Raw genomic sequence first — 25299 nt, 5'->3', positions numbered from 1 at the left:
TAGAGTAAAAATAGATTGCGGTGAGAGACTTAAGGCTAAAAGCCTGTTTTATGACTTCATTACATATAACATTTATATTTCTGTGGCACGCTGCTTTTGATTAGCATTGTAGGGCTGATTTTGTAGACGTGCTTAAGCTTTCAGTCTTAGCTGCTCATTGAGTTCCCCTTCACGCTAATGAACACTGGAGCCAAGCGCTCACTGAGTGGAGGAAGGCTAGAGTTGCCTAATGAGCTTCTCTTACTACCCCCCTATACTCCTCTCCTTCAGCCTCACCCCTCTTTCTTGAACAGTGTTGCCTGGAGTCAGCAATTGCGCTCTCAGTTTTTTTTTTTTGTTTTTTTTAAATCGCGTTATTTCTATCTCATTCTACCAATGCAGGACCCAAGCTCCATATTAAAAGCTTAATATGATCGGACACTCTCACTCTGCATGTGTGCGACCTGGATTCAAACCAGCATGTTAGCCAGCCAGCCAGCCAATCAGTCAGAGAGGAGAAGGCAGTCGGGGCTGCCTGGGTTTCCTTGCTTGCTTGTGGCCTCTGTGGTAGCTCGCTGCGGCTCAACAGAAAGACAAGAGGCTTCAGTCCACTGCTGCTGCTGAGAGGCAGTGTGCTGGGCAGGGCTGGGCCAATCTGCCTGCCTGAAGGCTGCTGCCACTGCTGTCTCATTGTGCTGAGCACAGAGCCCACTCTGTTCTACTCACAGTGATGAGCAGAAGCCACCATGCTGCACTCAGTCATGGACACACACACACACTCACACACAAACAGACACACACACACACACACACACACACTCACACACAAACACACACACCAGTCTTAGAATGCCAGGTCCTCTTCTACTGCAACACCATCAGTGCATTACTGCCATTCCTTTCTCACAATACAAAACTCAGCACATGGGCTATTCTCTGTGGGTATCATTATATTCATTATTGGGATCATTCTTCTTAGTATTGTCTTAATTGTCTGATGGCACACTTTATTTGGGAAGGGTGGGAGCGCTAAAACTTGTTAGACGATAATTAAGATTGTCGTCCTGAAGTGCTTCGGCTAGTTTCGCTGCTATATTGAAAGGTCAGTGTCTCGGCTGCACTGAAATCCTTTGTTAGCTGTCCCAAACGGGTTTGCGCTTGGTGAGCAGATGTGGCCGACATCGCCAGTAGTTTGACCTTTAGTGATGGGAATGTCTCAGCTGTCTCCAGACTCCTTTACGTGTTCAGCTGGACCCCCTTAGTGACTGTGGTGGGTTTTCTGCAGCACCCTGTGTCTCCCATACACACTGACAGTAAAGTGAAAAGAAAATGCTCGATGTCATGTCATTGCATGCAGTACACATACACATGCTCAGGATTTACATTTCCATATTAAAGTGCATCTAATTACAAATTACAACTATAGACCAACATAACTTGTTATACCCAATCCCATTATCTCAGAGGAATGCTTACATGCTCTACCATCAGCAAGAGTGGAGATGACATTGGTAACAGTGTGTGTGCTTGTATGTGTGTCTATGAGAAAAAAAACTATTATACATGTATGTGTTTCAGGTGGCGTTGTACAACACAGACCAGGAAGGGAGCGATAGTCCAAGAAGCAGCCTTAACAACAGCCTGTCTGATCAGAGTCTGGCCTCTGTCAATCTCAACAGTGTGGGCAGTGTGCACAGCTATACACCGGTAAGACCAAGGACCACTTTTCACATGGGCAATACTGTACTTTTATGAGATTCATTTTAGAGGTCTTCACATATCCAAAATTCTGGACTTGATCCAAAATGTACCTTTGGAAAACCCACTGGAATCTGACACGCATATATTAATGTTCAAGAAAAGACACCCAATGCAAAAGGGACTCAAGGATAGTCACACCTAGTCCCAAAAAGACCTGAGGATAATTAGACTCTTCAGTTGACCCAGACAGACCCAGAACAGGAGCAAACACTACACCTTCAAAGCATGATGAGGCACCATTTAAAAAGCAGCCTGTACTCTGAAAAAAAGAAGTAGCAAATTTGTGTCATTTATCCCTGCACTTTACAGTTTACACTCTCCATCTTTGTTCAAAAAACACCTATTACTCCCTCGATGATACCACATGATCAGAACTGACAGCAATCAGATCAGCTCAGGTACTGACACACAGACCAGTGACAGAACAGGACCCTATCTGACTGATTAGACTGAATATAACTTGGTCCTGGGTTGTGTCTCAGTAAGGCTGAATTGAATGGAGTCATGAAGAGCGCTGGTTCTTTTGCACCTATTAGACAAAACAATGAAGGTGCCAGTACATTATTTTGGTTGCCAGATACATGGTGCCACTGCCGTTCCTTAAAGGGAGATTAGAGTAGGATGGTGATATTTTCAGGTTTCTGTAGATGTTGCAGCTCATGACCACGGCTCAGTTGGATATATTTTAACAGGATATTTATATAAATATGGTAATTTCTTTGAGCACGAAGCGCTAAGGCCAAATGATAAATTCTCATTTTCTCCACATTTTCAAGCCACTAATTGAATGAAAATGAAACACTGCCAGACTTAGAAAGTGTTCTGTATCCCATATTTCATCTGATCAGAAAGCCCCAGGAGGCTGTCTTCAGAGCAGCCAGCGGTAGACAGCAATAGACCGAGGTTCAGGGTGGACATGCACTTCAGTACTACATCAGGAAGGGGGTTAAGGGAAACAGAGAAAAATGTGCACGCTCCTGGAAGCCAGACAAAGAGAAGCGCTTCCTCTGATGTCCTCCCACCAGAGATGCCCCCTCTTTGGTGTGGTCCTCCCCGCATCCTAGAGTGCTCCCTGCTCCAGGCGCTGGGCATCGATCGGCTCAGCCTGATGGATGTGCTCTCTCTCTCTCACAGCCAAAGCAGCAGCTCACAGTAAACACTCTGGCTTTATTATCACCTCTTCACTCTTACCCAAGCCAGACTGTGAGCCATGCACTTCAGCAGCCTACCCAGATCTTGGAAGAGGAAGATGTTATGATCAAAAATTGGACGTGACCTCTCTTGTAATGCTAGCTCACAGTGGACACAGGTCAGGGCCTGCTTTGTGAAATAGCAATGGTTTTGCATCGCTGCCCTTGCTGTGATGAATCTCGTAGACAATCTCATTGCTGGAGGGAAGACTGCTTGCTGTCTCACACCCAGGGGCAGTGCATAACATTGACTGCCCACACAAATACATGGATAAAATGGCTGCTTATTTGTACAAGGTATTGCTATTGATTTTGTTTTAAATACATTTTGCTTGGCCACCTGAGTATTGGCTTTGTGTCCATTCGAGTTGCTCTCTTAATGTTGTGTGAGCCAAGGCGGTAAGCACTGACCTAGATTGTTGCGGTTTGTGTAATTGTTCTTAACATGTTGTGTGACTGACACCTCTTCAGACAGAAACAAACATTGTTATAGTGGCTCCTTAGAGGAATTGGATCATCCTCATATTTGACTTCTGTGTGTTTGCAACGTATGTTCACATAAACCACCACTTGCATTAAATATTCTCGAGGTTTTCTGTTTTCTGTTTCTGCGGCGCCATGACCAGATAAGCACAGCGAGTATCTTTGAAAAGTATGTATATTATTGATGTGTATGTTTGAACTTCATAGTGCGTTCCTCGTAGCATCAGTAGTCCCTGTAGTCTGTGGTGCAGATATAGCCAGTGTTTTTTCACAAAATCCTTCACAAATTAAACATCAAACTTCTCTTTCTTGCGCTCAGTATTGCTCCCTTTTTGTAAATCTTGATCTTTCTTTATCACCTCATCTCCCCAGGTGACCAGTCACCCAGAGCCCGTGTCCCAGTCTATGAGCCTCCAGCAGCCCCCACAGTCCCAATACAACATGCCAGACAGGGACAAGCAGCTCCTGTTCTCTGAATTTGAAGATCTCAGTGCCTCCTTCCGCAGCCTTTACAAGTCTGTTTTTGAGCAGTCCTTCAGCCAACAAGGTGAGTGGCCTCACGGGAGCATCAAGTAGAAACCTAATCGAGAGCTTAAGCTTCACTTATCAAGACCAGGATGATTCAAAGAATGATTTTCCTAATGTGCGTTTGTTCTTAACAGCTGGGGCTATAGAGAGTCTTTAGCCACTAATTATTTTTATTGAAAAGCGAGCAGGTATTCAACAGGCTGACTAGCCTATAGTGCAAATCTTTACTGAATATTTTCATGGTCTTTTGCCAGAGCAATATGGAAAAGGCTTCATTTGATATTCAAAAGCATAGTCTGAGAGTTCATGGCTTAAATATTTCATTAAGGGATGTAAAGGGTTGTTGGTGCATTCATTTTATGGTTAATTCAGAATTAATACACCATCCTTCTTGCTTTATAATTTTCAAATAGCATTGAAGTTTTCTGTATGTTGTCATGTTTGAAATGTTTTCTGTTTCATCAGAGGAGTGGAAGAGGTCACAAGCAGCACAAGTCCTCAGTAAATCTGTTGGATTTGAGGTTCATTTGTCATAATGATAGGGAATCTGTATGATATAATACATAGTGGTGGATAGAGCAGAGCTTTCCAAAAGCCTGTGACTCCCTGTAGAGCAAAATGCATTTTTGCTTGTAATCTGATTGACTGATAAACAAAGAGCACTTGACAAGCGGGTTATGAGCAAAGTAGACCGAGCTTTCTGTGTATAACCTACTTTCACAAATCAAATGCATTGCATGCTAATGTTTTCAAAGATTTCCTCTCCTTTAATCTATCATCTATGTTTCATTAGTTGAAAGTTGTTACCTTTTTTATGTGCATAAAAGTGAAATCTCTTAGTCAGACAAGCTCTAGCAATTAAAAAGCGTAAATAATCGAGCTAGAGGATTTCACACTCTGCCGCTGTAGACAGTGAGCTAATTCACTGGCTTTGATAATAGGTAATGAGCTCGCATTATTATTCTGGTGCCGCGTTAATTGCTTTCTGTATTTCCCTGGTCGGACAATGGGCTTTCTGTGCCGATAAGAGATGCACCTTTGTCACCCCTGCAGTGAGTGTTACGTGCCGATTGTGGAGGTGCAGGGCTGGAGTCAGCTCTAAAAGCACTCCAGTGAAATAGGTTTACTGTGCCAAAGCTGTGAAGGACAGGGCCTCTTAAGACCACTCCCCGCCACTCTGATGATTGCAGTTGGGTGTGCAGATGTTCATGCTCCAGTCATGTCTGTTAAAGAGCCCTGCAGCAGCACAATGAATTTGTCAAAGACAATCCAGAGCCGTGCAGTTGGAGTGGAGAGGAGACGGCAGCTCGAGCTCGTGAACCTCAGAGACACAACTGGTGCTGAGTCATTCCCTGATACAACAAAATGGCAGCTGGTCTGTCTCAAGTGTAGAACTACTTAAACACAGGAGGCCCACATTCCATCATTGTAAGATGTTAAGATACATGACCTTAAGGACCGTTTTTACATGTGAAGAACCTGGCTCTTTGTGTTGAAGTGCGTTATAGTAATTCACCTAAATCTGAAAACTTGTCACTGGCATTTGTGTTGGAATTAGTCTCTTTTCAGTTGCTGTGGCTGCAGCCAAAGGTATTTTGATTATCAATTAATTTGACAATTATTTTTAGATTCAGTGATTCTCAGAGCCCAAGGAACCCACATTTTATTCAATTTACAATGAAAAGAAACGAGTCCTCACAATTGAGAAGCTTGAAGAAGCAAGTGTTGCTTGATAAACGATAATTTGATGAACAGAAAATGAAGTAACTATTTTGGTGATTGATTAATTAAACTATTAAACCATGTTTCAAGCAAAACGGTCAAACCATTTGTGTGTTCCAGCTTCTCCAGTGTGGAATTTTACAGAATTTTTTCTTTTATGTTTTAATATTTTTGGATTTAAAGGGGTAAAGACGTCACCATGGGCTTTTGTTGGAAATGCTTTTAACAACTAATTGATTAGTTGGGAAATTAATTGGTAAATTAATCCATAATGATAATAATTGTTAGTTGCAGCCCTAAATTAGTCAGTTATCACAATCGCCTGTCAGTCGATAAATCTGTAATCGACTATTCGTTTCAGCACTCTTACAGCTTTGTGTTGGTGTGTTTTGTGTCCCAGGTCTCATGGGCATACCGTCAGATTCCTCCCAGCAGACCCACACCTCCTGCTCCTATCAACACTCCCCCAGTGGCACCATTAGTACACAGAACAGCCTGTCAAACAACCAACCCAACAGCCACCCCAACAGCCACTCCGCCAACAGTGGCCAGGTGCCCCTGTCCCATCCTGCCCAAGCCCACCCCGGCCACGGCTCGCCCCACGCACCGCACCTCCCGCAGCACGGCGGCCCCCACAACCAACACAACCAACACACCCAGCACAGCCAACACAGTCAGCACCAACAGCACTCCCAGCACCCCCAGCACGCTGCGCACTCCCAGCACGGGCAGCACCCATCGCAGCATCCGTCCCACGGCCAGCACCCACAGCAGCACACGCCACACCCCTCCCAGCACACGCAACACAGCCAGCACCCTTCTCAACACGGACAGCATCAGAGCCTCTCCCACCAGCCCCATCCTACCCAGCAACAGATGGCCTGCAACACAGGTAAGACCCTCTGTTTGTCATTGTCTTCCTTTGAACCAGCGTGTTGTTTCCTCTTCATCCTGTTCATCACATAGACTCGAGACCTACAGCGAAGACAACATGTGTACAGCCGAATTTGATTCAGTATCAGTCTCCATTATTTAGCTATAAAGCATTTAGAAATTGTTTTAGGTGCAAAACAGTAAATCATCATCTCATTTATTATCTTTGCTGTTGTGAGAACAAAGCAATGCTGCATCCAGTGACTTTAGCAGCCTTTACAGAGTCGACTGGCTCCTCCTTGTGGCCACAATACAGTACTGAACTCTTTAAAAGCCTGATAAACTGTTTTATTTGGTGTTATCTTCTCATTCATTTGCCACTACAAGATTGCCTGCGCAGCTATAAAGATGTGACTACAATGAAAATGCATCATCTGGCCTAACCCACAGGAAATAACAATTAAAGGAGCAATTATTATGTAGTTGTCAATAAATTATGTAATAAGAACTAAATCTGTATTTATCCCAGGAGTGAACTTGGTGTTGGAACCAAAACCATCTGTATACTTCACATCTCCTATCGTGTAATGTTACCGATAGTTTGCTGTGTGTGTGTTGCAGGTTTACTGTCTGACTGGTACCCAAATCTGGATGCACTGAAAGAAAGCTGTCGTATTGCTAGCAGCTATAACTGGGCTGATGTCGACCTTTCACCTTTCCAAGGTGCGGATTGGACACTATAAATAGATCTTACTGCATTTAGAAATATTAAAGAAATAATAATGAAATTTATTTGATTTATATATATCTGAGATAATGATATTTAAAGTTTTCTGTGTTAGATTTACCTCCTGTGTACTCACATATGATCTGAAGAAACAAACATTTAAAGCCATGAGCTGATAGTACAGTGCTGCCCTAGCTTTTGATTGAGTGCTGAAGTGTTGACACTGTGGAGTTGATTATGAGTTTAATTAAACTGAGCTCTTCAATTAAATAACACTGCCTTCAAGTTTAATTACCAAAACACCAAGCTCAGCAGGTCAGTTTATCCAATTATAGTCTAGGATTGCAAGGTAGGATGTTTTTTAAATATCACCCACTGAAGGTTACTGACATAATGAATATAAATTGCAACTAAGTTTTTGGTTCATATTGGTAAATGAATTTCTCATTTGCTAAATTTATATTGTTTGGACAGTCAGCTGGTGCAGTTTCATACATTTCATTGTCACAAAGGCATTTTAGTGCAGACAGATGTTGTCACTAGCTCTGATAATAATTAAGGTGGTTGTGTGTTTCATATGTGTGTGCTTTATGTTCCTAAGGGTTAAGAGAGAGTATGAGACAAGCGGAGTTGAACAATTGGTCCCTGGAACCCACCCAGATCGCAGACCTCTGCTCGTCCATCAACCAGTTTTTTGCCCGCACCGGTGTAATCCAGCCACAGGGGGCAGTGCAGCCCTCTGTTTGCCATGGCTCCATGCACACCAACAAACCAAGCCAGCACCTCAACACAGGTTTGTCAGCCACTTGTTAGTACTATGATCCTGATTCACTCTAATGGTTCGATCAGTGTAAAACTTTTTATACACGTGGGTAGTTTTGGTTTTGAAATAAGGATCACTTCTGGACTGGATCCACTTAAATTGTTTTAAAGTGTTATTTATATTATTATATAGAGACAGTAGCTATAGATTTACCTCTGTTAGGAGGTAAATAATCTGCATAATATATCTTGAAGATTCAGTCATTTATACTTTTCCTGTAAGGCCATGTTATAGTTTTTTTTTTTTTTTTTGGGGGGAAAGATCATGTAATTGTACAGTATATAAATGGACCTGCTGCAGTGTGCCTTCGAGGGCTTTCTGCCTGTAAGCAAAAATATGTGTTTATCTGTGGGGTTTAAAATTCTTTCTGAACTTGAGTCCAAAAGTCTGTAAAAATTAAAACACAAGCCCATTGTCTGAGGGACTTATCTCAGTTCTTTTTTTTCTGCAAGTGCACAGTCTTTTTGCATGCTATGTGCTCTGCTTGACTTATGTGCCAGTGGTTCCCAACTGCTTACAGTGTCTACTTGGAACCCATCATTACAAGCTGTATGTGTCCACCAGTCGTGACCAGTTCAACCAAACAATGGTTTATTTTCCTTGATATATTTGAAAAACTTTAAGAGGCCCGAAGACGAAGAATTACCCAGAAATTCACAAGAAGAAAACAATGATGGAAGAGGAAAGTCTGAAAAAATAAGCACAGTTTTATGTAGCAGAATTTCTCTGCTCTCCACACCTTGTGGGTGTCCTGATCCACAGGGTGGGAGTCGTTGCTCTACAGTATTATATTTCACAGGTGTCAGTATAACACACTACAGACAAAATGTAATGTGACTCAACTCCACTCACATTTTCTATTACTCACAAACTCCTACATTTGAAAGGTGTAAAGATAGCTACCGGTAATTCAACAATTCAGTGTATCAGTCCAGTTTGTTTCAAGTACTGTTTTGGGCAGCCAGAATATAAATGAAGCCAAGAGTACGACTTTTCACCTTTGGGTTGAAGCTGTTTTTTAGAAGAATTCAGAGATGCTTTACTCCAGTTGAATGACAGTGCACAGAAATGTACACTCCGTGCCTCCTGCTAGAAGCGAATCCCTTTCAGACGCATCTGAACAGGTTCTGTTTCATATGAGGTTTTAAGTTTTGTTCTAATTCTCTCCTCAGGAAATCTCTACATGGACTCCAGACAGAGCATGTCCATGATGGGTCCTCCAGGATATCCCCACATGCCCCCCATGAGCAGTGCAGGACCCACTATGACAGGTGACACGAAGTCACATGTAGCAGAGGAAAATCATAATTACTTGCAGCCATTCGGTCTCTTCATTTGACCTGTTTTTATGCACAAACCCAGGAAATTGAGTTTTCGTGATGTGCCTGACAAAAGGAAACAGCGGGGTCAATCTGACTCTTCCTCTCCTCTTTGTTTTCTCCAGGACACCATGCACAGATGAACCAGCAGCACATGATACCTACCAGAAACTTCCAGATGCATCGCATGCCAGCTGACGACATCCAGGACGACTTTGATTGGGACTCCATCGTCTAGCCCCTAGACCTCCTTTTTTCAAACAAAAGGGAGCGAGGAGAGGAGGTGGAAGCCAGAGGAAGCCAGGCTGAGCTGAAAGGCCACAGGAGGAGGAGGAGGAGAAGGAGGCCACTGTGGGTGGGATGCAGAAGAACATTTGACAAGCTTTGGAGAAAGACAAGACTTCAGAGTCCTGACATTTTTACAAAAGCAAAACATAAATAGAAAATGTTACTTTGAAGACAATCATATTTAGTCGGACATGTTAAAGTGATTGCTTACGTACTTGTCTAGAGACAAGTAGAACACATTCACGTCTAAACCACATGCTCCTCAGCTCCTCAGCCAGCCCTCTCCCCGTCCCTAGCCAGCTGCCTTCCAAAGTCTGAACCCCTCTCCCCCCCGACCCCCTGCTCCGTAACTGTTATGTGATTCGAGCGATGTGTTCAGCTTGTAATTCTTCTCGTGTTGACATTGGCCTCAGCTGTCTCTTGGATGAGTTTATCTCTCTATTTTAAAAACGATTTTGTTCTTTTATTTTCTGTTTTTAAGAAACACAGGCCGTCTCTGTGAGTAATGTGATGGTGCTCGTTGGTGAGAAAGTGGGCCCCGCTGTGGCTGAATGGGTGGTAAAGTAAAAGTTAGGTTTACAATAACTGAGGTTTTGAACAGGGTGTTAAATGTTTAAGGCTTGATATTAAACAAACCGAGAGAGACAGAAAGAGAGAGAAAGATCACAAAGTATCGTGATCTGTTTTCATAGCCAACCAGTGTGATCAGGCTCACTGCAACAGACTAGTTATGGGAGTACAACTTTGTTTTTCTTAGTTCTCTGTCTCAAGCACTTCAAGATGAGTGAATATGATGAGTGTGAGTAGGTGGTGATAGCAGGGAAGTCGGACAATTTTTGTCTTTTTAAAATTCATTCAACCCAAAGTAACCTGAGTTTTAGGTAGGTTCTCTGTGTGCATCGTGTGTTTGCTCCACCAGTCAGAAGCTGTTGTAACATTAAAGAGTTTTAATAGTAAAGTTCATCAGTTTTACATGAGTAGCCTATTGATCATTAAACAAGCCTTCAGTAGCAATTAAATTGAGTCCAATCTACACATTGGCAAGGTGATATTTTCTTAGCTTATCGCCGATGTGTCAGTATTGGCTTATGTGTCAGCCAATAAGTAAAAAGAAACTGCAAAACATGTATGAGGTAATTTAGAAACTGTGTTTCAGTTACACAGTTTATTGACCAGAGAGTGTTTCCAGGTACATTTTTAAACTGTACTGTATCTTCTGCTCAGCAAATATCATAAAATCATGAAACAGAAACTAAATTGTTTGTTGGCAGAAATGGTGATATCAGTCCTATTTTTTATACTCTCAAATGCATCGGCCAAAATCAGTTGGGATCCAGCAAGACGGGTTTTGTAAAAAAAAAAAATGAACAGTTCAGGTCAGTGGGGTTTGAATTTATTAAAGGAATAGCTCAACATTTTTATTTGCTTTCTTGCTGAAACTTGGATGAGAATTTTTGGGGAGGGGAGTTGTTATGTGCCAGACTGTTTTTTGGACAGGTGCAGCGACTTCCTGGAGATATAACGTGATAATGAGTGAGCGCCAGAGGTACTGGTAGGTGGATTTTTGGTTACCTTTGGACGAGCCACACTGGCTGTTTCCCGGAGTTTCCTGTATTTATGCTAAGATAATCTAACCGTCCTCTGGCTGTAGCTCCATATATGTCCCTACAGACATGAGAGTGGTATCAAACTTCTCATCTAACTTTCCCAAGAAAGTGTATAAGCATATTTCCCAAAATGTGGGACTATTCCTCTAAACAATAAAACATCACACATCAAATATCAATCCTATAAACCATATTATAATCATTATAATAACAACAGTAAAGATCATGTATGCAAATTTTAGAGTAATCATTTTAAGCCTCACTGACTTGAAACAATTAAGAGACAAATAAAATATATAACTAATAAAAATCTAGCCTCTGTGAAAGCTTTTTTTGATTGATTAATGATCAGTAGGATATTCATGATGTAGAACTCTCATAAGCATGACTTTTATGGTAAGTTTCTTTGATTTGTAAAATGAGTTGCATCCAAAGTCACCTACTGTACATCAGAATGAGTTTTTGATGCTACCCTAAGTGTTTATTGTCACTTCAGACATCAATGTTTTGTTGTGATAGATGCCGTAAGATGTTGCTATTATACAATCATAATAGAATGAGAAATGTGACTCATACAGTACATAAAGAGTGGATGTGTGTGTGAGTGTTGCTTGAACATATGGTGTGTGCGTGCGTGTGTCTTTTGGTTTTATTGTAATTTTAGGGCTATGGTCGATTGCTGTAATCATCTCTGTACTATCTATGAGCACAAAAGCAGATGCACACAGTGATTTAAAGACTAGATTTGAGATTTTGCATTTTTGTGAGAAGGGTTTCTCAAACACAGAACAGGGAGATCAGTGTTTCTGGAAACCTGTCTTCTGTGTCCTGTAACAAGTGACTCCTCAATCAGCCAGGTGCTGAACTTTAGAGACACTATGTTTAAAAAAACAAAAAAAACAAAAAAAAAGGAAAAACAAGCCCTTTGCACACCTTCACTTTTTGTTGATCTTAACCGTTTTTTAAGATGCAAAGCACTTCCTGGGTCTAGCAAGCTATTCACTCATATTCTCATTCATTCATTCAGACACAGTAAGATTATCTGACCCCTAGTGGCAATTGTGAGGCATTGTCTACATTTGATAATGAAAAGGATTATTTCTCCTCTCTCCAACTACTAAACTGTGTATGGTGTTTTGCATCTATGACACTGTGTGTCCTTGTTTAAAGAAGTAGTTCAACATTTTGGGAAATACACTTTTTTGCTTTTTTGCCTAGAGTTAGAGAAGATTGATACCACTCATATCAGTGTGGCAACTATGAAGCGGAGCAGACGGGTAGCTCATCTTAGCACAAAGACTGAAAATGGGGAAATTTATGCTAAGCTAAACTATCTATCTTCTGGCTGACGCTTCATATTTACCTTATAGACATGAGAGTGGTATCAAAGATCTCATCTAACTCTCGGCAAGAAAACAAATAAGATGATTTCCTAAAATTTCAAACTATTTCCTTGAGGCAATTTAGCTACTAGGGACTCCAGTAGTGACCGTAGTTTTAATTTCATATTGGGATGACAATCATGGATTCTTTTTTTATGATATTGCATAATGTCTTTGTTATTGTGAGAAAAAGCACTTTCAAGTCTCACGATTGTTTTATTGGATATTATAGAACCATACTTTTGAACACATAGAAAGTTTTGTGAAACTAGAACCAGCCCAGTTTTATACTGTATATCTTCTGTTGAACATGCAGATGAAGTCAAGTTCTCTTCTTTCAACTGATGATACTGCCGTTCATTTATATTTTCAGCAAATGTTTTTTCTTTTTTTGTTTACCTGCCAATCATACCTGTTCACACCTGCTTCTTTCTTGCTTTGTTTTGTCTATCTTTGTATATCAAATGTCCACTTTTGTGTGGTAAATTGCCTCGCCTGTGGATCTCAACTGAGTTTTTAATCTTTGTTCAACTGCCAGAATTTCATAATTAGTGCTCAGACATGATATTTAGTCAGTTGGGTGACCCAAATCATGACTCTTTGAGGTGAGTGTGGGCCAAAGGACTGCAGCTGAAGACGGCAGTGAAAAAGAGCCATCAGTGTGTTTTCATTAAGACTCTATGGACCTGAAATAGTGAACATCCTGTAAGTCCTGGGTTGGTGTGAGGGTGAAGTGTGGTTCAGCTCTTCCAGGTGAAGACTGTGAGCACACAAGCTACCATTTACACACATCAGCCCAGAGGAAATCAAAAGAATTGAGCGAATGGATGTGGATAAAAGGGGAAAAGGTGAAGACAATGACTGGATCACAATCACAATTTTACATTAAGTCTGTATGCGTGTGCGTGTGTGTATTTGTGTGTTTGCTTGTGTGAGTTTAAGTTCTTTTTTTTTTTTTTTTTCTTTTTTTCTTTTCAAAAGACGATTTAAGTTTTTAAATACCGCTGGACATGTACCTGCCAGAGAGATTATTATTATTGGGAAAAAAAAGATGAAAAGATAAAAAAAGCCTTGTTACAATATGGGAGAGAACTGCCAACAAGTACTGCTGATTGGGGCCTGTTTTATTCAGTGCTGGTGTGTTGTTGTGCTTGTACATATATGTCTTTTCAATCATCCCTTTTTTCCTCTTGGGGGTGGGGTATCAAGGCAGGGGGTGGGTGTTATTCACAAAAGAGAGGAGGGAAAAGAATAGAGTATTTTGCTATTGTCCAATCAGAGGGTGACAGTATGTATATATATCTATATTGTATATATGTGATGAAAATGCGTTGGCTTTTTGTGTGACACTACCTTTTACCTGTACTATGGTTCTACATTCAGTGTTTCAGTGTTGATAATATATATTTGGTTTGTGTTTTATTTTTGTTTATTTTTTTTTGTTTGTTTTTGTTTTGTTTGTTTTTTTTATTTTGTCTTTGTCATTTCTTGTATTTTTTTTCTCCTATTTGTCCTTTTTGTTTATTGCACGGTTTATTACTTTTGTTGTCCGATGAGGTGACACAGCTACTCTTTGTATTCGTTTAGTGCTGTAAAATAACTCAAGTGTTATTAGAATTGTCGATACCACCGCCCACCCCACCCCCTTCCCCAATATGCATGAATGGCACTTAAAGAAATAAAATATGGTAACTTCACTGTGGAATAATGTGCTGCTTGAGCTTTTTTTCCTGAAAACTTTTAGCCTCACCAACATAATCAGCAGATGTAGCAGTTGTCCAAAAGCCCAAAAGCATAAATGGAACTTAAAAGAGAACTAAAAAAAAAAAAAAGATCAAAACTTGATGCATCAGATGATGAAATATCCTGACTTTAAATCAGTGTGGGTTGAGTTCCAAAAACACTGGATCCTACCTATTCCCACAACACAACAGCTCAAGACAGTTTTTTCTTTTTTTTTCTTTTTTTCCAATCCTCCATGCTTTATAAACACCCACGTTTTTCAGACTCTTTGACCACAGTGTGTAACACAAGACTTTCATTTAGACTTAACAGTAGAACATTTCCATGCAGAGCCACAGAAGACATTTGACTAGGATTTGAGAATTTCAATAATTTATTGTTACAAATTAAAATGTCACCACCACGGTTTCATACAGTGGGGAAAAAAGTGCCACGACCGCTTCAATCCAGTCAACATATTCACAATATACAGCAATGCTATCACATGAAAGTATGTACATGAAAATAAGAATCTGAAATAAATGAAGCTGTTCACAAACCGAGTTGTGCTTCACATGATGAGTAAAATGAAATTGTTGTGTAGAAACTATTAAATTCCTCCTTAAACATTATTTAATTAATCTATTATTTTTATTAATGTTAAAGGATGAACCCCTTGTGATGCTCATTTTCAAAAGGGTCTAGACAAAAAGGGTTTAGACAAAAATTGCGAACATTAACAGAAAATAAAGGCAGTAAAAAAAGAGAAATAAGATCATTTATGAAAGAATACTTCTGGAGCTTCATATAGCAATGGCAAAAGTACATTCGATCCACTGAGAGCATTTCATCCATGATATAGGAAGGCTGGTGTGTGGTCTTACTCAAGAAATACATGTGATCATTCTCTTTACCCACCCAGCCCTCCAAGGACCCTCACGATATTCCCATATGGTATGGCACTTCATAAAATGTGTCACATTACATGTGTGCTTCACCCCTGCAGGATAGACTGGTGCCTCTGCTTCACAGTAGAGACGTCAGTTAAGCCACAGCATTGGAGTTACTGGGAAGAAAGGACTCAGACAAGATGGACATCATGTTCAAAGCTTCCTCTCTGCTGCTGCTGCTCCTGACCCTGAGCCTGAATGTTCAGTTATACTCATCAGGACCAATACGTAAGCCATGTATTTCCTCTGAACTCTTTTGATATGGATATGATTGCTTCAAGCTTTGACTCAAATATCAATCATAAATAATCAAAATGAATTCCAATATGTTTCTACATACATACATATATATTACAGCATTATTTCAAAGCTACTTTATTGTATTACAAAGGAAATGCCTCTTTAGGTTATTTATAGTAGGCAAAAAGCAAATCATAAGGGCACAGTTTTTAAATAGACTTTTTACATATAATGTATATAAAATGATGTAATAGTGTCTCAATGCTGTTGTAGTCTGAGTAAATTTATTCATCAAATTATTCCAACTCAAATGTGTCTGTTGTAATTATTGCAACTGATTTAACAGATTGCTGGAATTAAATTTCATGAATATTTGTTGATTTATGATTGCGTGGTGTCAGAATACACTGAATGTACTAATTCAGAAAAACATTACAGAGGTATATAAACATGTTTAATAATGTAAACCTGCATTTGATGTCACATAATAGGAAGACTGTGAGAGAACAGAACCTCAGAGTGGGAAAGGCAAATACTGGTTTAGGCATTTTCTAGCTTATAAATAAAAAAATAAAAAAAGTGCATTCAGTTTGGACACTGACCTCAGTCAAACCCACACATGGAGAATAAAACTCCTGAGCCTGATTAACAATCAAACGTATCTCAAAGTGCTTTCATGGCCTTTTCAATGACACACCTGCTCCTGTTAGCATATTACCACGTGAGACATTTGAACTAAACTTGGATCACTACACACCCTCCATGTTTGTATCAGGTCACTGGAGATGCCCTTAACTGTTACATAATCAGCCATCGTTAAACCGAACACATTTTTCTAGACTTACTTTGTGGGTACACGGCTGCACCTTTGCTTACTATGTGTCGTGTGTCTTAGCTTTAAAAGTCAAATTAATAGACCCTCGTCTACAACATAGAGGAATATGAGACACAGGCCATTTGGCATTGACAGCATAGGCTTCTATGTGTAATTATTATATATTACTGAGAAACTGTAGGAATTATACTTTATCAATTAAGATAAATTATGTGAAGTCCTCAAATTTATTGTTCTGATATTCCAATATATTTTAGGTAAATAAGGCTTCCTTTGTTGACTACCTTGGAGAACATATAAAATGATTATATTGCTAATGCATTGGATAACCAGTACAAGGTTCTGGTTCTGGTACTGACTCCCTAACTTCTGTTGCAGCTGCCACAGTTGTTCAGTCTTCTGTTATTGCCGAGGAACCAGGTCCGGGTCCAGCTGAAGAAGCACCAATCCCAGTCATTCCTGTAGAGACTTCAGAAGATGGACCACAAGAAGAAAATGCAAACGAAGAAACAACTGTTGTTGAAGAGAGTGCTGGGGAAAATGCATCCTCAGAACAGCACAATGTACCAGATCCAGATCCAGCAGCAGCAATTCCCATTATTTCTGTAGGGGCTGCAGAAGATGAAGAAAATACAGAGGAAGCTGCTCCAGAGGACACGCTACCGATAGTCCCTGATGACCAGGCTGAAGTAGAAACAGGTGCTTCTCAAGAACCTCTTTCTAGTGCACCAGAAGAAGAAAAATCTGTTTTTCTTATTCCACCAGAACCTGAGACCGAAGACTTAGTTCAAGAGGAACCTGTTGCTGAGGAAACAGCACCAGAGGACTCAGCCCCAGAAGAACCTGCAGTTATTGTTGCCATGGAATATCTTGAAGAGGATCCAGTTGTCTCAATAATCCTGGAGGATCCCACAACTAATGAGGAACCCGAAGAACCTGAGACCTATGAGGACACTGCGGCAGAGGACACAGCACCAGCAGAATTACTCCCAGAATCTCCAGTTGTCATTGTGCCTATCCCGATTGTCTCAGAAGAAAATGACGAAGAGGATCCTGGCACTAATGAAGAACATCTTCCCAGTTCACCAGAAGAGGAGGAATCTGTTGTCATTGTCCCAGCAGAACTTGAGACAGAAGAGGAAGGTCAAGAGGAAACAGCACCACAAGAAGTAGCCCTTGGAGAACCTGTTGTCGTTCTTGTGGACCCGACTAGTGAGGAACCAGCTCCAGAAGACCCAATCCTCGTAATTCACCTGGAGGACCTTGAGCAGGAGGCTCCAGAGGATGACACAGAAGAAGAAGAAGAAGAAGTTGTCCAATCAGATCCTCTTGCGGACGAACCAGAGGAGAGTCTTCCAGAGATTCTCGTTATAGCTGTCACTGAGACCCCATCTGAATCTGAGGCCACAGAGATAGTATTGGATCCAGTGGAGGAAATCCCAGTAGCTGCAACAGAGACTGTAACTGAAGCCCCAGTTGAACCTGTCACAGCCCCTGCACCAACTGTCACTGATGCAGAGGCAGAGAGAGCTCCTGCTCCTGAAGGTGGCAATGGCACCAGCATGACAACACACACAGAGGATTTTAGAGCTGCAGTCACGCTGACAGCAAAAGAACCTGTGGGTAAGAATCGAATTGAAAAACATTTATGTTGGTTTATATTTGACTACAATGTTAATTCGTCTGAAAAGCTGAACCTGAAAAGTTGAACTTTTCTTCGTACTATATTCAAGCAACATTCCAGGATGCAATTATCATCATGGCATTTTGATGAAATTCCAAAAAATAGGTGGGAAAAAACCCGGGGGGCACATACAGTGTTGTAACATGTTCGTGTCTGCGTAAGAGCTCACAGTGAGAAAAGTAGAGTCATTATAAGTGTTGATTTCACTAATGACAGTTTTTGTCTCCCAGCTCAGGTTAACAAAGGGGCAGAGCTCGAAGCAGGAGTTTTCACACTGACGTTTTTTATCACAATTGGATTTCTTTGAACGACTATATCCAAGAAGCTGCGGTGAATAAGAGTGAGTACTAAACTCATTTGTTTGAATCCGTGATTCATTTTCTCGCTGATTATCAAATAGTTTGGTAACAAAAATATTTCCTTTTGTTTCTTCACATCTATCCAAGTGTTTCTCTTTAACATTACATCTCTCTAATAACCATACCTGTTTAAATGTAGGATCCAGTTACTCAGTACAAAGCTGATTGAAAGACATTCTCTGGACTGATAGCAACAGTCATCACAACATCAACAACACTGTTGGTTGATCTGACCTTATCATTCTTTTTCCTGTTTCAGGACACTGAAGTAAAGATCATCTGACAAAGCTGAGCAAGGTTCCCTGCCTCGGCTCTTCACTAAAGAAAAGCCCGCTCCAAAGTTTGCACGGCCAGAATGCAACTAAAATAATGGAAACCAGTGGTGGAGGAAGAAATACTGAGATCTTCTACTTGAGAAGAAGCAACACCTTAATATAAAAATATTCTACTACAAGCAAAGGTCCTGCATTCATGTTTTACTTAAGTAGAAATATGGAAGTATTATCATTATCAGCAAAATGTACTTAAAGTATCAAAGGTAAAAATAGTAATTCGACAACAGAATGACCCCTGACGCATTAATATGTAAGAAGCATTTTCCCCTTGGTTTTTGGTGGAGCTAATCTTAACTACATATATACTACTGTGTAGTTTTCGTATAAACAGTCAGTATTTCTCAACAAAACGCATTGTGTATCCTCAAGGTCTCATTCTTAAAAAAAAACATTTGTGAGGTTGATTTTTTTCAAGTTTACATCCATGTTTACTTCACTGCATCCACATTTCTACTCTTCTTTGTGGCAATAAGCAAAAAAAAAAAACAGCCTGAAACCAGAGGCAGGAATGTGTCGTTGTGCAAACAAACAAACAAAAGAGGGACCTGTTTGTGAAAATATTACTCCACTGCGCTACTAGAGGTCAAAAACTCAACAGGGTACCTTTAATGTATGGCAATGCATCATGTTTTACAGACTGATTGTAGGTTTTATATGTAAAATCTTAAACTGCAAAGTAACTGCAGGTGTCAGAGAAGTGTAGTGGAGTAAAAAGTACAATTTTCCCTCTGAAATGCGGTGGAGTGGAACTATATATCAAAGCACTTGACTTCAACACTGTGTCTTGACCTATGCAAGCTGTGGCATGGCTATTATAAGCAGATTATTAGCTACTTGAGAAGGTGATAACATACTAGTATAAAGGGTTGTGCGTATATCAGGATGGTATAGCAGTGCTTTTTGAGGAATGCGAGCATGTGACCAACCTTACATAAGCAGGTCGTCGTTCTCCATAAAATGTGATGTGTAAGCATTTATGAATATTTCATCTGCGTGATCATGATTTGATTTTGAAATTTATGGATGATGATAACTTTCATGCGCTTGTGATTTTCCTTGCCGAGCTCTCTGAATGCTGAGCACAATAATGAGTAATGGTTAGTGCAGGTATAGTGAATATTATTATTCTTTTCTTGAGAACGGGTCAAACATCAAACATTGTCCAGTCTTAGAATCACAAAATGTCCTTCATGTACAGCACATGTATTTCAGTTGGCCTCATGGTTCATACATGCACACAGCCCACCACCACTATTAAAAAGCGCACACCTCCCACATGCTGTGTAAGAGCAAGTGGGCCTATCACTTTTCCTGTTCTGTCATGCAGCATGAGACGGAGAGCTCTCCTATCAATCACACTTTGGCATGCTGCAGCACCAGCTATATGTTCACGGCTCATCCTGCACACAGTAAATATTTTTAGGATGGTAAGCGGCGCATGATGTTCCACATGAATGCTTTCAACTGTGTTCTGTACCAAACCTGCACCCAAGTGGAGAACAGTTACAACAACCTTTGTAACTGTTGCCCACTTTTAATGGCACTTGTTTTAAAGGGTCTGTATGAAATAAATGCTGATTTTTGCAAAGATTCCTGTAGAATAATTTTTATACATTTTACAAAATTTATAGCATGTACGTGGCTTTTTCATGCTTTCGAAGCCTTGGCATTTCAAATACTAGCTTATCTTTGATTTATTCATAAAGTCTCATTGAAATCAAGATCTCATTTACAATAGCAATCTGAGAACAAGTTACATATATACAACATCACTAAAAGACACATAGCAGTCAGTACATGCAGAGACACAAATTGAAACAATTACAAATATTATTTAAAGTATTGAAAGGTAAAAATTTGTGTAAGAAGACTGATAAAACAGCCAGGCTGATATATAGTTCAGTATTAGATTATTGCAGATATATTGGTTTCAGTGTATGCCAGCTGATAGGAACAAGAAATTCCAGGACAGAAATGCTAAATCAGTTTTAAAGTAAATTTAGTAACAGTGTCAACCATCAGTTTGTCACCACAGAATGCTGACAAGTGGATTTTTCAGAGATATTATGTCCTGCTTAGTTTGCATCCAGCCCTGGCAGAGGTGTGCGCTCTACTCAGTGCAATTCTTAGTTAATGTTGTTTTGCCCTTTATTATGTATCAACAAGAATGACCCTAAAATCTTCAGAAAGACTGGCAGCCACCCATGTGTTGCATAATGTATTACATGTTATTTACAGTATGTGGAAGGTTTCTTTGTGAAAATGAATTCTCTGTGTTTTACTGTCCCTATTTATGTGAACTTTGATGTAGTCATGATACTCATTGTCTCTTTAGAATTCAGTTTTGTCTATAAAGTGACAAATACAAAGAAATCAAATGTATTCACTTTAACTGAGCTCTTTGTAATTAATGTTATCTTCTGGCAGCGTTGGATAGATGATAAGAGCTTTTTCAGTTCCTCTTGGTAGATCTAAATATTTCTCGTATTAGTATTTTACAGGAATCTGGCATGAAAACACTGGAGGTTGATGGACATCCTCATATGGGAGACAAGGAGTTACAGCTGTCATAAAAAGCAGACGGGCCTGTGACAGCTGTCAGCCTGATGGACATGTGAAGGTCGTCAGAGTGGAGCACGGGTGGAGGAATTTGACTTTGCTGGACCTGTGGAGGGGAAAGCTTGTGAAAAGGGGGACAAAAAAATCAACACATCTGGTTGTGGGATGCTTTAAGTGCTCGGGTCAAAGAAACAGATGAGGTGAGTACATGAATGATCCACAGCATGATCCCTCTTGTGTGACAGAACTACTGAGATTTGTTTGGATCAAATACAAATGGGAAAGTCAGAACAGGGGATGCAATTAATAAAGAAACCCCAGATGAGTTCCCTCAGATGTACCAAACGCCATTTTTAAATGACTTACTAAGTCACGCTTGAAGAAGAAATTGTGACACAGATCCTTTCATAATCATTAACAGGAAGAATAGTGCTTCCTCTTATTCCTGTTTTATGCAAGAAAACACAACTACAATAGATACTCCACCACTTAGTTGTGTAGTTCCCCCTGTGCACTGTGCAGAGAGCAGATTTTCCTACAACCACACGCAGATGGCAAAAAATTAAATATTTAAGTGTATCAGTCCTGTTCAACCTACTCACAGTTTGCACATCTGCAGGCAGAGACGCTCATGTGAGGAGAACACAACTTGTTCGTTGTAGCACAGCAGCCTCTAGTGGCCACAGACATCACCTGTAAGTAATGGTACAACAGCCATGATCACCTGGCTTGCCCTTTGAGAACCAACTTAACTAATACAGCCTATAGCAGGACAGTGATTAGATGATAGAGGCCATGTGGACACTGCAAAAGAAGCCATTGCTGCTTCTATTAACTTCTATTTTTTTTTGTCTTGAATGTACAAGATGTAAAATCTTTGTCTGAGCTGTTTCTATGTTCCATATAATTAGAATAATATCTTGTGTTCCTCCACAGAGGCTGGGGTTTGACATTAAAATGATGTATACTGAAAGTTTGCACCATACCACATAACGTTTATACTGTGGCAGCTATCCCCTCAGCATCTAACGCGACTGTGGGCAACTTACAGGACTGTTTTAAGATATTTTATTTTTATGTTTTGCATCAATGTGATGAAGTCCTTTAATTGTCAGGTATTTAATTAACCAAAACAGGCAGTCCTGCTTGACTATTACACCCCCCAACAGTTTCTTATTAGATTTTCCAGAAAATGTTCTAGGCTATATCACAGCAAATATTGATTGTAAAGTTTTTCATTATGTGACAGAGGATTTTATCTATATCACCCATCCCGAGAGACACCTTGTTTCCATTATTCCTAAAAGAAAGAAATCTACTTTCATTCACTGCACAATGTTTTCGCTGATGAAGCCAGATTAGATTTTGGATAGTGAAAGCATTTTTTCTATCTATCTATCTATGTTCATGTGACTTTTATTTCAAAAGGATGGATACAGTTGAAAAAAACCTTGACACTCTTGTATCAGTGTATTGTGTAGTGTATTAGCCTACTGCTGAAGTTGTGAAAGATCTCTTGCTTCTTTCTTTTTTTGTGAGGTGTACTGTCACACCATGTAAATTTTACTTTCAAAATAAACTTGTATCCGCTTAAAAAGTTATTTTTGTGGGGAAAAAAAGATCACATATAGGGCATAATTTTCTGATCAACAACTCATTTATTTTGAAATTACTCACCTGAAATCCGGCCCTAGATTCCCACCGAATCAGCCGTGTAATAATAATTATGAGAGAAAATCATTTTAATTTAAAAAATATTAAAGTATATAAAGTTGGGGCATTTTACCACCAAATAACACCTTTTAGCCTGCATTTACCTGCTTTTACTGAGTTCTGAGCTATTCATGGATGCACAGATGGCACCAGCCCACAGGCCCATTATGCTCACACATGAATCTGAGCAAGGTACTTAATTGGCATGGTTTCATGTTAGGCTGCAGTGTGGACAGGACCTGACTCTGAACCACTGCCTGCAGGAGAGGAGACCAAGGAGCCTTGGCGTCTACAAAAACCTCCTTGCGTGCAGACTGACTTGAACATCATTATTGCCCCATCACTGCATGTGTGTGTGTGTGTGTGTGTGTCTGTCTGTCTGTCTGTCTCTGTCTGTGTGCGTGCGTGTGTGCACGGGTCTGACAGGCTGCCTCTCCCAACTCCACCACACCACGAACCGAGTTACTGAGGAGGCTTTCGACTCAAGCCTCCATCCGCCATTTTCAGCAGATTGAAAGCAGGTAGAGCACAAACATCACAAGTCCCCGGTCAAACAAAGCAGGTAAGTGCGCGTAATGAGTAGCCTAAACCCAAAATAAGCCACCCAGCGACAGGCAACATTGAGGGAGGGGGAAAAAAAGAAGCTCCAAGCACCTTAGCTCCGGCCAGCATCGGGAAGAATAAGGAGAGCGGGCGGTTTGCCTACAAGGGTAACAATAAACTGCATCCTTCAGGCGCTGCACGGTTTACAGATCCGTCTATTTTACTTGTCTTTGGCAACTTTTCTTTGATGAGCAGAGGCTGAACGCTTTAAAATCCGCACACGCCCACATTAAAATCTCCTGCTCCGTTTGTTGCTTGAACTTCAGCAGGGAGGGATTTAAAAATGTCTGATCACAACTCCAGCACCAAGTGGGTTACAGCAAAGAAAAATCATGTGAACCTAAATGGACTGGACAATAAAAAAAAAAAAAGTTCATGCATTTTTATTTAATAGGGTGTGAAAGAGCCTAAGTTTGACAATAAGGGTTATTGTCTCCGCCACGCCATTTATCTGCCTCTGAGATAATATTAATCATCAAGTCTGTCAGGTGAGAATATTTGCTATTGTGGGAGTTGTATGGTTTTTTTTTATGAATTCACATTGCTGTGTGAGCCTAGCCTCGCAACACATGGGTCAGCAGCTTATTGTGCTCCTTAACAATTGGCTTTTCTGCCAGTTGGGACAAAAAGCAAGTTACTAAAGCATAGCAAGTGCTTGTGATGGCAACATTTTGAATACTCGGCATGTCTGTAAATGCAATAAAGTTGAAAGTGGACTGATCCATTTGTCAATGACCGAAAACTAATTGGCAACTACTCTCATTATCCATTAATTGTTTGAGCCATTTTCTAGGGAAATATTCACTGGGTCCAGCTGCTCAGACGTGTGGGTTTACTGCTTTTCTCTGCTTTTGTATGATTATAAATGGAGTATCTTTTAAGTTTTTGGCTGTTGGTCTGACAAACAAGCAATTTGAAGGCCTCACCTTAGACTCTAGGAAGTTGTGATGAGCATTTTTCATTTCATTAGTTGAAGCTTTAAAAATCAGCCCGTGTTCATTTATAGGCTACTCTTGAAATGAATGAAAGTGGCTTCAAACTGGTTTGTATCATAGGCTGACTAGGGAGAATGAAATACATTCAATATGCTGTCTACCCGCGGTTAAATTTACATGTCACAAAATACTGTCCTTGAGGGCACAGCAGTCTCTTGTCATGAACCAGGACCACTATGGAAATAAGTCACAGTAGAGTTTTGTTTTCATCTGGTGTCATGTTTCATTTTACAAAGAAAACTAGTATTAGAAGGATGGCGTGTTGCTTTCGCTGATATACAGTTGACCTCTTTGTAATGAAGTCCCTTTAATGACGTCCGTCCATCCATTTCTTAATCTACTCAATATTTACAGCATTATCACATGAACTGTATATTTACAGTCCACGTGATAACACTGCACTGAGACTCTGTGCCTGCTGTCTTGTGGAAACCCACCTGAACAGGTAAAGTCTCATCTTTAAAACTGAAGATAAATTTAAAGATGCAGTTTTTGTTTTTTTAAACATGTCATAGATAATTGTATTTGACATTTTCACAGTGATACCTCTTGATAACAAATGAAATCTGCTATCTCTCATGTATTGTAGGTCATGGCTATCACTGGAGGGACAGTGGAAACT

At 40.2% G+C, this 25299-nt stretch overlaps 1 protein-coding gene across 2 annotated transcripts in view; it reads left to right on the top strand.

Moving 5' to 3' along the window:
• LOC111223956 (forkhead box protein J3-like) overlaps nucleotides 1–14135 on the top strand; it is a 45519-nt gene extending 31384 nt beyond the window's left edge. The window contains exons 5-11 of one of the 2 annotated variants that reach the window (XM_022748275.1): nucleotides 1558–1686; nucleotides 3786–3960; nucleotides 6064–6555; nucleotides 7158–7259; nucleotides 7865–8056; nucleotides 9259–9357; nucleotides 9531–14135. In XM_022748275.1, the coding sequence (XP_022603996.1) occupies nucleotides 1558–1686; nucleotides 3786–3960; nucleotides 6064–6555; nucleotides 7158–7259; nucleotides 7865–8056; nucleotides 9259–9357; nucleotides 9531–9643 (1302 nt within the window). In that variant the 3' untranslated portion in view covers nucleotides 9644–14135. The remainder of the gene's footprint in view (nucleotides 1–1557; nucleotides 1687–3785; nucleotides 3961–6063; nucleotides 6556–7157; nucleotides 7260–7864; nucleotides 8057–9258; nucleotides 9358–9530) is intronic. The other variant, XM_022748274.1, reaches the window with a different exon arrangement.
• The last annotated feature ends 11164 nt before the right edge of the window (nucleotides 14136–25299 follow it).

This window comes from Seriola dumerili, unplaced genomic scaffold, assembly GCF_002260705.1.
Source record: "Seriola dumerili isolate Sdu_G_001 unplaced genomic scaffold, Sdu_1.0 BDQW01000121.1, whole genome shotgun sequence".
Classification (NCBI taxonomy): domain Eukaryota; kingdom Metazoa; phylum Chordata; class Actinopteri; order Carangiformes; family Carangidae; genus Seriola; species Seriola dumerili.
The sequence above is the reverse complement of the archived record's forward strand: the minus strand, read 5'-3'. Positions and strand labels throughout refer to the sequence as shown.